The sequence below is a fragment of the Cucurbita pepo genome, chromosome LG02, assembly GCF_002806865.2.
Source record: "Cucurbita pepo subsp. pepo cultivar mu-cu-16 chromosome LG02, ASM280686v2, whole genome shotgun sequence".
In the NCBI taxonomy this organism is placed as follows: domain Eukaryota; kingdom Viridiplantae; phylum Streptophyta; class Magnoliopsida; order Cucurbitales; family Cucurbitaceae; genus Cucurbita; species Cucurbita pepo.
This window is the reverse complement of record NC_036639.1, coordinates 7,825,067-7,839,823: the sequence shown is the minus strand read 5'-3', so window position 1 is coordinate 7,839,823 and position 14,757 is coordinate 7,825,067. Positions and strand designations below refer to the sequence as shown.

The following is a 14,757-nucleotide window of genomic DNA, read 5'->3' as shown; positions in this document are numbered from 1 at the left end:
TGGAGAGATAGGCCGATAAGGGAGAGATAGTACGCAGATAAGGAAGAGAGATGTCATTTGAAAAGGTTAGTAGTCAGATTTATCTTTTTCTTTATAGGGAGGATATTAACTATTATTTAGATCTGAATTAGAATTTTAGAAATTATCTGTTGCAATATTATCTTATAATCCATTTAAATTGTTAAAAAAAAATAGATAGATAAGAAAGAGAAAAGATAGGAAAAAGGAAGATCTCGAAAAAATGAAGATTTGGAAAACCAAATAAGAAGAGAAAAAAAAAAAAGAAAGAAAAATGGATAAAGAGAGGAAGATTGGGAAACAGATCAAATAAAAATAAAAATAAATAAAAAACAATACCCGGAAAGAGAGAAATATTAGATTTGGAAATAATAGAGAAAAAATAATTTGGGAATAGAATTATCCTTATGAACAAAATTAAACTATTTAGAGAATTAAACGATTTAGATATGAGAGTAAATTAAACTCCTTCTAAGAAGCTGCTTAAAAGAATTATAGAATTAAACGAGACATGGGAGTAGAATTAAACGGCTTGGAATAAACTGCTTAAAAGAATTATAGAATTAAATTCGGAAGAAACTCATTAAAAGATTTAAATTGTTTAAAATAATTAGATATGGAAGTAGAATTGAACGGAAACCAAAGAGAAGATTTTAGGAAAGAAAAGAAAATTAGAAAGTTTGAAAATGGAAGTCGGATCCAGATGTCAAGTACCGTAAACATAATTAAAATATAACATAGAAAAGAAATAAAGTGAGAGAAAGAAAATGGAAGATATGAGAAATTATTATATTTGTATCTATAGGATATTAATGTTGAATTATACCAGCGGCTAGAAATATTAATAATATTGACATATCTTAAGTTTTAAGTTTTATTATTCTATATAATTTAGAAACAATGAAAATATGGAACTTGATTTTTATTGAGGCCGTTTATTGCCGTATTTCACACTGTTGGATTATTAATTAAAATGTGAAATACTAACAAAAGGTGATGAATGATGCGATAGGAAGCAAACCTTGACAACATTTGGTGTAGTTCTCAAGGAACAGGAGTTTACGATAAATAAATTAGAGAATATTTCGGAACGGGAGCTTTCATGGTCACCCCAATTCGGGTGTTCATGTCGGCTATCTTTTCTTGGATGGCATCGATCGTTGCTCTAAATTTGTCAGCTAATCTATTAAACAAATTCATCATGATATTTTGTAGCACGTCGAACTCTTCGCCACGTCTCTTCTTGTGCGTGACAGAGCTATCGGGGCTACTAGAAGGTCTTGAGCTGCTCGTAGGAGCAACTCTTTCTTCGAGCGAGGCCACCCGAAACATTAGTTCTGTGATTGGCAACCTATCCAGACGGTTGCCCATTGCTTCGATTTCTACAACTTTTCCATTTAATTCCGTGACCGTGCTTCCAGGAAGCGGATGATGTCAGGGACTTCTTTGAGGAACAACATTTCCTCCTCTATTAAAATAAGCCGGTCGGCTTGTGATTTGGGTGTTGACTTTGTCGTTGACATGGTTTCGGTCTTTGCTATGTCACAGAGCTAACAAAGCTATGATACCACTTGTCACAATCGTACTCTTGATGGCTGCGGACTTGCGATTGTGCGGCACTCGTTTTTCAATGACAAGTGAGCTAAGCCAATTCGTTCTTACGTCGTCTACGACCAAACGACGTATGCTCAGGCCTCTGGCCTCGGTTTAAGAAAAAGGTTTCAGAAAACGAGGGCAAAGAGAGATTTTTGAAAGAAAGATTTTGAAAAAGACGTTATATATGTAAGCAATAGAGTAACAACAACGGCTCACGGTATATAACTATTGGTAGGGGAAGTTGACAACTAGTCATATCCCCTATAAACTACTCATATCCCCTATAGTAAAGTACATTCTGAGGCATTTCATGTCTGGTAGGTCTAAACATGATTTTTCCGAAACGTCATACTTCCTAGAAATACAAAAGTAAAACACTATAACATGGAAAGACGAGCATGGCTTGACTTGTCATGGGCATGCGGCCATGGGTAACATGCCTTGGACGAGCATGACCGTGACACTGGGCGCGCCATATGATGAAGTTATTTTTGGTGAGACAGATTGTGACAGCGTGGTGGAGAGGGATTTGGCCAAAGGTTGACGCCATGATAGATGAGATCATGTTAGAGATGATGAATGGGAAGGAGGAAGAAGATATGGTAGACATTGTTAATGAATAATCTTTGGCTCTTATACCATGTTAGGAAACATGGATCTCCACATGGTATGATATTGTCCACTCGAGTTATTTTCTTGGGATTGAGGTCCGTCATACTTCCAATGTACTTGTTCTGACACAACATAAATACATTCAAGATTTATTGTTAAAAATCAATATGCTCACCTCTACGCCCACATCTATGCTTCCTAGTGAGAAGTTGTTATTGGATGGTGGTGAAAAGCTTTTGCCTGAGGATACTACTCGCTATCGGAGTGTCGTTGGTGTTCTCCAATATTTGTCTCTGACACGTCCTGATATCTCCTTCTGTGTCAATAGAGTGTACCAGTTCATGTCCTCCCAGACTTCTGTACACTGTGTCAACAGAGTGTCGCTGGCTTGTGTTTTACAAAGTCCAGCACTGATTTTCTTAGTGCATTCTCGAATGCTGATTGGGCCGGGAATCCTAATGACCGTCGAAGCACTGGAGGCTATGCGATTTTTCGTTGGTGGCAATATTATCCCTGGATTTCAAGGAAACAATCAAAAGTTTCTCGTTCTAGTACGGAGGCCGAATACAAGGCAGTTGATGATGCCACTGCCGAATTAATCTGGGTTCAAGTCCTCTTGCGTGAGCTCGAGATTTCGCAAGCGCGAGCGCCTAGCCTATGGTGTGACAACATTGATGCCACCTATTTATCCGCCAATCCAATCTTTCATCGACGAACGAAGCATGTTGACTTCATTCGTGAATGAGTATCGACTCGTCAACTTGATGTGCGACTCATATCTGGTATGACAACATTGGTGCCACCTTTTTGTCTGCCAATCCAATCTTTCATCGACGGACGAAGCATGTTTAGGTTCATGAGTCATAAAGGGTACATTACTGAGGTAGTAGTTGTGCCTAGTGGGGAAGCAAGGTTAGTTTTAGTTGTGCCTAGTGGGAGAGCAAGGTTAGTTATTTTCTCTGGTGAAAAGAGAGCCGGCTTACAAGATGTATACATTTAATCATGTAAATTATGATGACCTATGATCTAATTTAAGAGGTGGATATTAATGTTTTATTTATTTATTTATTTTGCAAATTTTATAAATTAATCCATTAAATTATATTTAGGAAGTATGGAACTTAAAAAAACAAACTATTTCGTAGTCATATACTTCACCAAACGAACCAAATGAATGATGGATGATAAGTATTGATATTACAACAAATTTTGTTTTCTTTTAACAAAATTTGGTAATATAAATAGATACACAAAAGAATAGTATGAATCTCCACCGTCCATGATCATGCCTTCAATCCACTACACTTAGCAACACCAAACCCAATTCTCTTATTGCTCAGATCGTACTCCACCCACATATTCTGCTGATGAACGTTCCCGATTATATTACTCTCAGTCACAAGTCTATCTGACCGTCCGATCCCCACGGACTTCACCCCTTTCTCCACTTCCGTCAATAACCCTTCCCCTTTCCCGACCAACATCTCCACCCCATTCTCAAACTGGAACCACATGTCGCCGATCCTCCGACCCACCGCCGCCGCCACTGCGCCGTCGAAACACATGTCGGCGACGGTGGCGTATTCGTATCCATTCTTCATCATGGGTCCCACTAATCTGACCATCTCTTCTCTGACCNACCAAATGAATGATGGATGATAAGTATTGATATTACAACAAATTTTGTTTTCTTTTAACAAAATTTGGTAATATAAATAGATACACAAAAGAATAGTATGAATCTCCACCGTCCATGATCATGCCTTCAATCCACTACACTTAGCAACACCAAACCCAATTCTCTTATTGCTCAGATCGTACTCCACCCACATATTCTGCTGATGAACGTTCCCGATTATATTACTCTCAGTCACAAGTCTATCTGACCGTCCGATCCCCACGCACTTCACCCCTTTCTCCACTTCCGTCAATAACCCTTCCCCTTTAGGGTGTAGGCCAACTTGTCAAGATTCGGGGAGCGTCGACTTTTGGTGAAAGTCAACATGTTGACGTATTTGAATTTAGCGGAGTTGGGGTTGTCTCCAAGTTAGAACAAGCCGGTTAGATCCGACTCGGTTCGATCCGGAACGCAATAGGAAAACTTGGATATTTTGGCCTGGGAGATGAAGGAGCGGCGTCCAGTATTCATTCCACACATACCCCTGTCTTGGGTGGAGGCCGTAGCGCAGCCCAGAAGGAGGGAACGGGTAGTTAAGGAATTGGAGAAGGTGAATTTTTCAGTGACGAGATTACCCTCGGCCAGGGTCCCATCCGCGTAGAAGTAGGAGTAGTGGCAGTGGCGAGTTGGGTCACAAGAAGTAGGAAGGGTAAAATCGGGAATTCGGGGTCTGCACAGAGTGGTGTTACAGGGAAGGAAAGAGAAAGAGGAGGAGAGATAAGGGTCAAACCAATTAATCATGGGCTTCACTGATTTTCTCCTTACTTTGTCCTGGCATCCAATCCAGGACAGTTGGCTACCGTGTCTACGACCATGTCCATCTGCTGCGGCGGCGATCCAATGAGAACAGACACCACAAGGGCATTGAAGGACTTGAAGGGGAACTTCCCATGGGATTTGGTTTTGGAGGAGAGGGAAAGGGAGGCTTCTTGGGAGGAGACAGAATGGGAGGTCAGAGGGAAGGAGAGGGAGAGGGAGTTTGATGGGGAGAATAAGAGATCGAATAGGGAGAGTAGTAGGAGAGAGAGAGGCATGATTTGATTATGGGTTTGTGACGGTTTTGATGACGTTGGATATAACCCAACGTCTAAATACACGGAAACAAATAAAAAAAAGCAACAACTAAAAAAGAAATTCTTTTCTATTCTCTTTGTTGTTGTCTCCATATATTTTGTTAGTGGGTCATATCCAACGTGTTTTTGGATGGAGCTGTTGTTGGGATTATATAGAGAGTAAAAATAGAAGAGAGAGAGCACATAATTAAATGTACGGGGGAGAATTCAAAAATTCTATTTCAAGGAAGTATTATCAATTGATTTTAGTTTTAGTTTTAGTTTGAACAAATGTCTGGTAGCTTAGAATAAAATGATTTGTTTTTAGTTTGTATTATGTGATATAAGTAGGACTAACCCTTAATTAGGTTGGGAGTCAATTTCGAAACAAAACCTAAGTGAGTAGGATCAAACAAATAGTAACTTAGAAAATTTAGTGACTGCTTGAGTCAACCAAATAAGTGGTTTTACTATTGGATCGGTGAGATGAATTGTACAAAGTATGAACGACTTGTGCTCTATGCCCCTTACACGTGTCGTACTTGTGACTCTTTGACGTGTATGGTGTTATGTTATGTTATAACTAAATTTATGTTATGTTACGTGGGATCCCATGAGACATATATAATTACTTTCATGTTCTATGATGCATGATGTCTCTATATATACCTTTTGCCATACACACTATATTATCTTCAGGTTTATGATGCCTCTAACAAATTTGCACGAAATAGTGGGCTAAGGTTGGTCTGGGTTATCTCGTGATTGCCCGAAAATGTTCCATGATTACTAATTTCTCAACATCCCATGATTTTAACCAAGTCGAGCTTATTGACTTACTAACTTCTCAATGCATGATTCCCACATCCATGATTTTAATCAAGTCGAGTTTATTGACTCACATTTTTCACGTCAAAACACACAATGATGGCAAGGACTACTTTTCGAGATGCCAACAAAAAACATTAGCAAAACAAATATTTGGCGACCTATTAGGTTATTTATTGAATATGATCTTCTGGCATGTCAACTAACATATTATTCAATATTATATTAATAACCTTCCTTTTTTTTTTTGCGTAAAATAAATATTATTAGTTGAAGCAGAGGAGAACTAGACTGTGTATTGTCCAGAAAAGTGTGCATAATAACTAAGCCAAGTTTGTGATTGGGTTTAGAGAGAAAAAAGTGCAACCTATTCGGTCTATTTTTGTTAGTTTTTCTTTTAATAGCATTTGACTTAAAATTGTAAGTGTATAAATATGTAAACCCTCCCTGTGAATTAATTGAGCAAAACAGACAGAAAAAATAAAAATAAAAAATGGCATCTTCTAGTTTTCTTGCAGTCTCTTCCATTGTCTTTTCAGTTCTGTTCTTCAATGGGATGGTGCCCATGCATGTAGCTTCCCAAGACGACATCATTTCCACCGTTTGTAAGAAAACTAGAAACCCATCTTTTTGCTTTAATGTGTTGAATTCTGCTGGCACCACAGACCTAAAAGGGTTGGCCATCTTCACCCTCAACCTCGCCAACAACAAGGCTGCTCAAAGTCGTGTCCTCGCCCAGTCCTTGGAGTCCAATGCAACCGATCCCAAGCTTAAGGAGCGCTATGCCACCTGTGCTATACACTACAACAATGTCGTCGACGACATCGTGGATGGGAAGAACTACTTGGGGAAAGGTGACTATAATGGCGTCAACACTATGGCGTCTATAGCCATGACGGAGGCCAGAGATTGTCTGGACAGTTTCATGCAGCCACCAAAGGACCCATCGGCGCTGTCTGGCAACGGGAAGGTTGTGGAAGATATTTGTAATATCATCTTGGTTATAGCCAATCGTCTTCTTGGGCGTGCCTAACTCCTTCAACCTTTCTTCTTCATACTACAAACCTCTGTACTTGTACTTGGAATGCCATTAATCAATAATATGTCTGTTTTGAATCCTATAAATTTAGACATGGACTCCTTCACATTTTAAACCTAAATCTAATATGACTTGATACTAATCTAGGGTCACTCGATAACTTTTACTGCTCTCCAACTTTAAAGGTCACAGGTTCTAGTTCATGAGTCAATAGCCTTAATGATTTATAGACCTCCTCAGCGGACGATGAAGCTAAAGAAACTAGTTTGAATCGAATCAAAATGAGTATGGAGGGAGAATTGCCCAACTAGTTTGAATCGAATCAAAATGAGTATGAGTATGGAGGGAGAATTGCTCAAATTGTTCAAAAGCTTACTCGATTTCATTTTCTTTTCTCAAATTTTCATTATTCATAACTCTTTTGGTTAGGTTGGTTTGTTTTATATTTTTGGATTCCAGTTGGTTTGAGTTTATAGTGCAGAAAAACTAGGTCATGAATCGACCCAATTTCATTAAAAAAAAAAAAAAACAAGAAAAGAAGGCTAGCGGAAGACAAAGTAGGTTGTGACCTCCACACAAGACAGACTAGTGACATCTACCTCATTTACAAAAAGTAAGTTGTGACTTCCACACAAGACACATTTGTAGGTTGTGACTTCCACACAAGACACATTTATAGGTTGTGACTTCCACACAAGACAAAGTGACATCTGCAGGTTGTGACCTCCACACAAGACAGACTAGTGACATCTACCTCATTAACAAAAAGTAAGTTGTGACCTTCACACAAGACAGATAAGTGACATTTGCAGGTTGTGGGCAGACAAGTGACATTTGCAGGTTGTGGACTTCCACACAAGACGACATTTGCAGGTTGTGGACTTCCACACAAGACGACATTTGCAGGTTGTGGACTTCCACACAAGACGGACAAGTGACATCTACCTCATTGACAAAAAGTAGGTTGTGACCTCCACACAAGACAAACAAGTGACATCTACCTCATTGACAAAAAGTAGGTTGTGACCTCCGATACCACTTGACACAATCGCACTTTTGTAGGCAGCGGACTAGCGATTAAGTGGCACTCAAAGTGGCACTCACTTTCCCGACAAGTGAGATAAGTCAATTTGTTCTTGCGTCGCCTACGGCCAAGCGACGTATGATCGAGCCTCTAGCCTCGATTTTAAAAGAAGGTTTTAGAAAACGAGGGTAGAGAGAGATTTTAGAGAGAGAGATTTTAGAGAGAGAGATTTTAGAGAGAGAGATTTTAGAGAGAGAGATTTTAGAGAGAGAGATTTTAGAGAGAGAGATTTTTGAAAGAGAGATTTTTGAAAGAGAGATTTTTGAAAGAGAGATTTTTGAAAGAGACGTTATATAAGCAAGCAAGAGAGTTATATAAGCAAGCAAGAGAGATAACAACGGACAAAAAGTAGGTGACCTCCACACAAGACAGACAAGTGATATCTATCCACCTTATGATGCCCACCTCATTGACACATGATGCCCACCTCATTGACAAAAAGTAGGTTGTGACCACAGAAGCACCTCATGTAGGTTGTGACCTCCACACAAGACAGACAAGTGACATCTATCGACCACATGATGCCCACCTCATTGACAAAAAGTAGGTTGTGACCACACAAGACAGACAAGTGACATCTATCCAACCACATGAGGCCCAACAAGACAGACAAGTGACATCTATCCGACCACATGAGGCCCACCTCATTGACAAAAAGTAGGTTGTGACCTCCACACAAGACAGGCAAGTGACATCTATCCGATCACGTGTCATGATGCGACGACCACGTGTCATGATGGACTTAGGAGGACGGTGCATCATCCAATACACCAAGAATATGCATTGAAGCTAAGTTGAGTCATACGCTAAGTTCGAGAGAACGAAGCGACACAAGTATCAAAGACAAGCTCAAAGAGGGTCGAGTAGGACTCCAGACAATAACCTCAAAAGTCGGGTTTTTTATATGAATTTTTACATGTGGCTCATTATACTTATATTAACGTGTTAATGATACAAAAAAAAAAAAAAAAAAAAAAAAAAAAAAAAAAAAAAAAAAAAAAAAAAAAAAAANGGGTTTTGATATTTATCTAAGAAATTAAACATAGAGAGTTATTTCATTTTTTTGTGAAGTGAGCCAAAAAATTTGGGAGAACTTTCTAATATGAAGGGTAAATTCATGAGATGGAAAAATATTTCTTTTTTCAACATATACAACATTCTTCAATTCTCATTCCCTCTTGCATATATATATATATATATATATATATATATATATATATATNATTTGGTACAATTTGTGATATAGGTAGGGTTACTAAATTGATGACTTTTATTTTTCTTATATCTTGATGCTATAGTATATTTAAGCGGTTCGTTTCAGTCTCTATCATGAAATTGTGCATGACTCTAAAGTTGGTCATAGTTCTCTTAGTTGATACGTGGTTAATTCATGTCTCGACGTACATAAGACCATGTTCCACTGACTTTTCCATCTCTCCTACTATGTTTTGAAGAGTAGCTAAAAACTATAGGGGGCTTCCATGTAAGGGTTCTCAATGCTTTCAATTGGCAGTGTTTCAACTTATGTCATCTCATATTCAGTAATGAATTCATCAAATTTAACGTGAGCATTTAGACACTCGATAGGTCCCTCTTACATATGAAGTAGAACGGAGATGTTAAGGATGAACTCGCCCTACCCTACCTCAGTTGCAAAAATTAGAATTTTTCTATGGTTAGCGGGATATTACTGAAGTTTCATCCAAGATTTCTTCGAGATCATGGCGACCCTCATTCAGTTGACCAAGAAGATAAAATTCTTTGCCTGGATGAGGCTTACGAGTAGAGTTTTAGGAAACTTAAATATCAAATTGTAATGACACGTGCTCATATTACCTAACGATTCAAAAACTTTGCAGTCTACAGTGGCGCATCAAGTAAAGAGCTAGGTTGTGTTCTAATTTAAATGACAAGGTGATGGTCTACACCGGAAGGAAATTGGAGTTATACGAGCGTCATTATCCAACTCATGATCTAGAGTTAGTTACAGTTGTGTTCACTCTAAAGATTTGACGACAATACGTATATGATGAGTAGATACAAATGTTCACTAGCCACAAGAGACTGGAATACTTATTCGTGTAAAAAGAATTATATATGAGACAAAGACGATGGTTAATGCTGGTTAAGGACTACAACTTCAAGATTCTATATCACCCTGGGAAGGATAATGTCATGGAAAATGCCCTAAGCAAGAAGATCGTCCATTCCCCGACACTATCACCTGAGGTGGAGTTGCGAGTGAAATTCAAAACGTTAGCATAGGGATGGCGACATGAGGTGTCATGGGGCGACTAACCCAACTCGAAGTCTAACTAGACTTAAGAAGGAAGATTATTGATGCCTAGAGGAATGACCCTCGTTTGGACATGATCCACTAGCAAGACGAGGTAGAGAGTGGAGGGGTTTGCAATATCTTAGGATGACCGTTTGCAAAATTAAGATGAACTTGTGACAGAGTCATGACGTGTATAGTCTCCTGTTGCATAGTCTCTCTGGATGATCTCCTATTTCTCTCCTTATTCGAGCTAGGAGAGCTTGCTTCAGCCAAAGAGCCGGAAGAAATATTTTCCTATTTTCCTCTACAACTTCTATATCAGATTTGTTCCCTTCTTCATTTTCATCAAACACATATGCTACCTCCTCTTGATCACCCCATTTAAGACCGCACAATATGGATTCTTCATAGGTCTTATCCTAGTCCCAAATTTTATCTCCCTCGAATACAAAATCCCTACTTATTATGATCCTTTGTGAAGTTGGATCATAGAGTCTGTAAGCCTTTGACTCTTCACTAACTTCTGGCATAACACACTCAATCTCTTATCATCCAGCTTAGTTCTTTTCCTATCAGGCACATGAACATGAGAGATACATCCAAAAACTCTAAAATGCTCAACTGAAGGTTTGACTCCACTCCAAGCTTCTTCTCGAGTTTTATTTTTGACAGCCAATGTTGGACTTTGATTTAGTACATGCACAGTCCAGTTGACTGATTCAGGCCAGAACTTTTCAGAATTTTCTTTTCTAAAATCATAATACGAACCATATTCATAATAGTTCTATTTTTTCATTCCGCAACTCCGTTCTGCCAGGGCGTGTATGCAACTATCAGTTGTCTTTGTATACCATTTACATCATAAAAATTGGTGAATTCTTGTGATGTAAACTCTCCTCCTCAATCAGTTCGTAAGGCTTTAATAAATGAGTTTGTTTCCTTCTCAACATGAATCTTAAAATTTTTAAAAACAATAAAGGCTTTTGATTTTTCTATTAACAAATAAACTCATGTTTTTCTACTAAAGTCATCTATGAAAGTAATCAAATACTTTTTCTTGCTATTTGAGATGAGTTTGATCGGTCCACAAATATCAGCATGCACCAATGGGAGAATTTGTGAAGCTCGCCATGTGCTCCTTTTTCGAAACGAGTGTCTATGTTGCTTATCCACCAGACAATTTTTACACAGTCTCAATGGAGACTTGAGCTGTGATAAACCATCCACCATCTTCTTTTGCTGAAGATTCTTTAATCCCTTAAAGCCCAAATGTCCATATCTACCATGCCAAAGTTGCTCAATATCTTCGTGATTGTATTGAAACAAGTGGATGCTACAGACTGAGTTACAGCATGCAGTACAAACATTCGATTCGAAGACATCTTTGTCTCCATGATTAAGCCTCTCTCAGGATGAAACACCTTGCACGTTCCATTTTGAAACAAAATGGTAAGCCTCTTTGCTTGCAATTTTCGAATACTCAACAAATTGTTCTTCAGCTCTGGCACATAGAACACTCTTGTGATTATCTTTATAATTTCATTCACTTGCAGCCGTACATTACCCTTTCCTGTTACAACCACGCTTGAGTTGTTGCCCAGCTTAACTGAATCTCTGAAACTTCCATCAAAATTTGAAAAATATTCCTTCTTTCCACACATATGATTGTTACATCCCAAGTAAAGAAACCACATATCTTCTCTATTGGCCTTATAAGGAACCACATATCTTCTGTATTGACCTTATTCATATTCACGTAAGCCATCAGCAACATCTCTTCTTGAGTCTCTGCATAGTTTGCCTCCTTCTCCTTGCTTTGACATTCCATTGAAAATGTCCTAGTTTGTGGCAATTATAGCACTCCACTGTGGCCCTGTTGAAGGTTTGTCTACCTTGTTCCCTTCCTCTACCTCTAAAACTTCCACAACCTTGACCCCTTCCTCCAGATTGTTCACCCTGAGTGATCTTCAAAGCGTATTCTTCTTCAACATGAGAACTCATGCATTGTTCATGCACAAGCACACTACTTTGCAACTCATTAATGATTAAGATGGTTGTATCCTTGGACTCCTCAATGGAACACACAATATAATCAAACTTGAAGTCATAGATCTCAGAATCTTTTCAACTACTTCAACATCTTCTTTGTTCTCACCATTTAGTTTCATCTTGTTGGCTATGCTAAGGGTCCGAGCAGAATACTCATTCACAGATTCTCCAGCCTTCATGTAAAGCATTTCAAACTCCTTCCAAAGAGTTTGCAAGTGTGCACGCTTTACCCGTGTCGAACCTTCTCATATGTTCTTTGTTGTATCCTTGTTGAAGATTGTCTCCAAGATCAAATGATCTAATGCTTGAAATAGATAATTCTTTGCTTTCAAATATTTTAACTTTTCATCTTCAATATGCTTCTTCTGGGCATCTGCGAAAACGATGTCTTTTGTTGCTGCAGGAATCCCATTCCCACCAAATGGGATTCTTTGCTTTTAGTAGAAGACTGTTGCTTCTAGTTTTAACCTTGCTCTGATACCAAATGTTAAGAATAGAAAACTGGAAAGATCATACGAATTGGGAGAAATCTCACAATCTATTGAAGAATGAAATTGGCTATTATATAGCGTTACAGAATACACTGAAAACAAGGAAAAACTGACCACGTCTAACAACTTCTACTCTTAATAATGTGGTATGACTAAATCAAATCTAAATCAAATAACCAGACATCGGTTAACAATAGGAATGTTAGATAAATCTAGAATAACAAAACCTAACAAGGAGAGTGGAGAACTGAATGAATCGAGGCTAAACCAAATGAGATAGAGAATCAAGTTGTGAAAACAATGGGAGACGACGTGAACGTGACTGCGAGTTTGCGACGAAGAATACAGACAGATGAGACAAAAAGAAGAAGAAGAAACTCAAGTCTAGAGAGTGGAGAAGAGATGGCGCGTGACTCAGACTTTAATGAAGAAAACTACTCATGTTGCGTTGGTGCTAGACGTGGACAAATTGGACTCCACATTGTCATCGTATCGTGTACACATCATGCAAGTACATACTTTAGACGCAGACTATAGAGAACGAATTGGGTTAGGCTTGGGCCTCGGCCTATGTATGTATTAGATTGGCCTCGAGCTGTCTTCTTCTTTTCGGGCTTGGGCTTGCTTTTTTTTTATTATTATTATTATTATTTTAGATATTTCAAGTTGGGTCAGGTTGACTCGATCATTTGCACACTAACCCAACCCAACTCTTGTAATCAACTGCTTAATAGTCACATCCCCTATAGTACATTTTAAGAATTTTAGTATGATAGGTGTAGACATTATTTTGGTGTCGGATCATACACCCCGTATTAACACAACAAGAATAGTAAAGTTCTATCTAACTTGAAAGCAAGTAAAATGAGGTTTGGAATGGGCATCCAACCATGGTTAACACGTCCTAGACAAGTATGGCCATGACATCTTCCCCCACTCAATTGGTTGACGTCTCTATCAACCGACTCTTCAAGAACTTAGCGATGTAGAATGAGGCTGACTGCAGGTTTCTCAACGCGCTTCAATCTGATCCCAGCATTGAGGAGTCTCTTTCAATCTACAAGGAACTATTGAAAACCTCGTCTCAGTTCGTTGGCTCTTCGCATCTTCTCTGTTAGAGTCTCTCCTACTTTCTTCGCTAGAAAACATTTTTCATTACATAAAGTCGTACCACCTCATTGTGTTTGATGTCTTCTTGGACGGGATAGTAATGTTTCAAGTTACTTATGTGAACAATAGGGTCAATTCACATCCATAGGAGCAATTGAATCATATATGATACCTTTTCGACCTTGTGGATTTGACCGGTCCAAAGTACTTTCACATAAATTCTTGGTTCTTGCTGCTTTGAAATCAGAGTTGATATGACCTCAACTTGATCAAAACTTTCTCTCTGTCTTAAAATTATCGGGGCCGACACTTCCGACTGAACCTTCTCTTCATTCGTCTGGATGGTATTTCTTCTGAATATGAGTTTCTTCACTAGTTTGTCTCTATCTCCCTCCTTCAACAAAGGTGTTGGCGTGGTGTCTCTCTCCAACATTTAAGTGATCACTAACAAGAGTCTTTATGGGTCTAATGAACCCGACTATCAACAAGTCATTTAGTTATTTGTAGAATTCAACTAGCTTAGGTTGAACCGGATGACATATTTCTGTGGGAGGCGATCTCACCCCTGACATGAAATCAATCTCGTGATTTATCTCTCCAAGTAGGGATAAAGCATTTGTCTAATCTTTTGGCTTTGCATAACTTGTAGTGGCCGTGAGGTTTCTTTTGGGGTTGTCTCACTCAAGCTCCCTTCTTTAACTATGACAATGACAACAAGCTTATGTTCAATATGGCTAAGTTCCTTTCTCAACTGTAGTACCGACATCATTTTCACCCTCTTGGTTGACAGGTGTTTGTCTGAATGATCGTCGAGTTGGACCTTATTACTGCTAAGCATTTTCCTAAGGCATACTTGACGGTGACAGGGCATCAGCGGTGGGACCATGGAACATGTCAAGCCTACCTCATAGGCTAGTCTACA

At 38.7% G+C, this 14,757-nt stretch overlaps 1 protein-coding gene and 1 pseudogene across 1 annotated transcript; one reads left to right on the top strand and one right to left on the bottom strand.

Annotated features, from left to right (window-relative positions):
* Nucleotides 1-4,153: 4,153 nt before the first annotated feature.
* LOC111787825 lies at nt 4,154-4,938 on the bottom strand (annotated as a pseudogene).
* Nucleotides 4,939-6,277: 1,339 nt separating this feature from the next.
* Nucleotides 6,278-6,817, top strand: LOC111787824 (pectinesterase inhibitor-like). Its single transcript, XM_023667884.1, has one exon. It carries the CDS (start codon nt 6,278-6,280, stop codon nt 6,815-6,817), a length of 540 nt encoding a protein of 179 aa, XP_023523652.1.
* Nucleotides 6,818-14,757: the final 7,940 nt, after the last annotated feature.

Bases quoted from the DNA above. Each gene is read 5' to 3' on its own strand.
- LOC111787824 (XM_023667884.1), top strand. From the start codon at position 6,278: ATGGCATCTTCTAGTTTTCTTGCAGTCTCTTCCATTGTCTTTTCAGTT.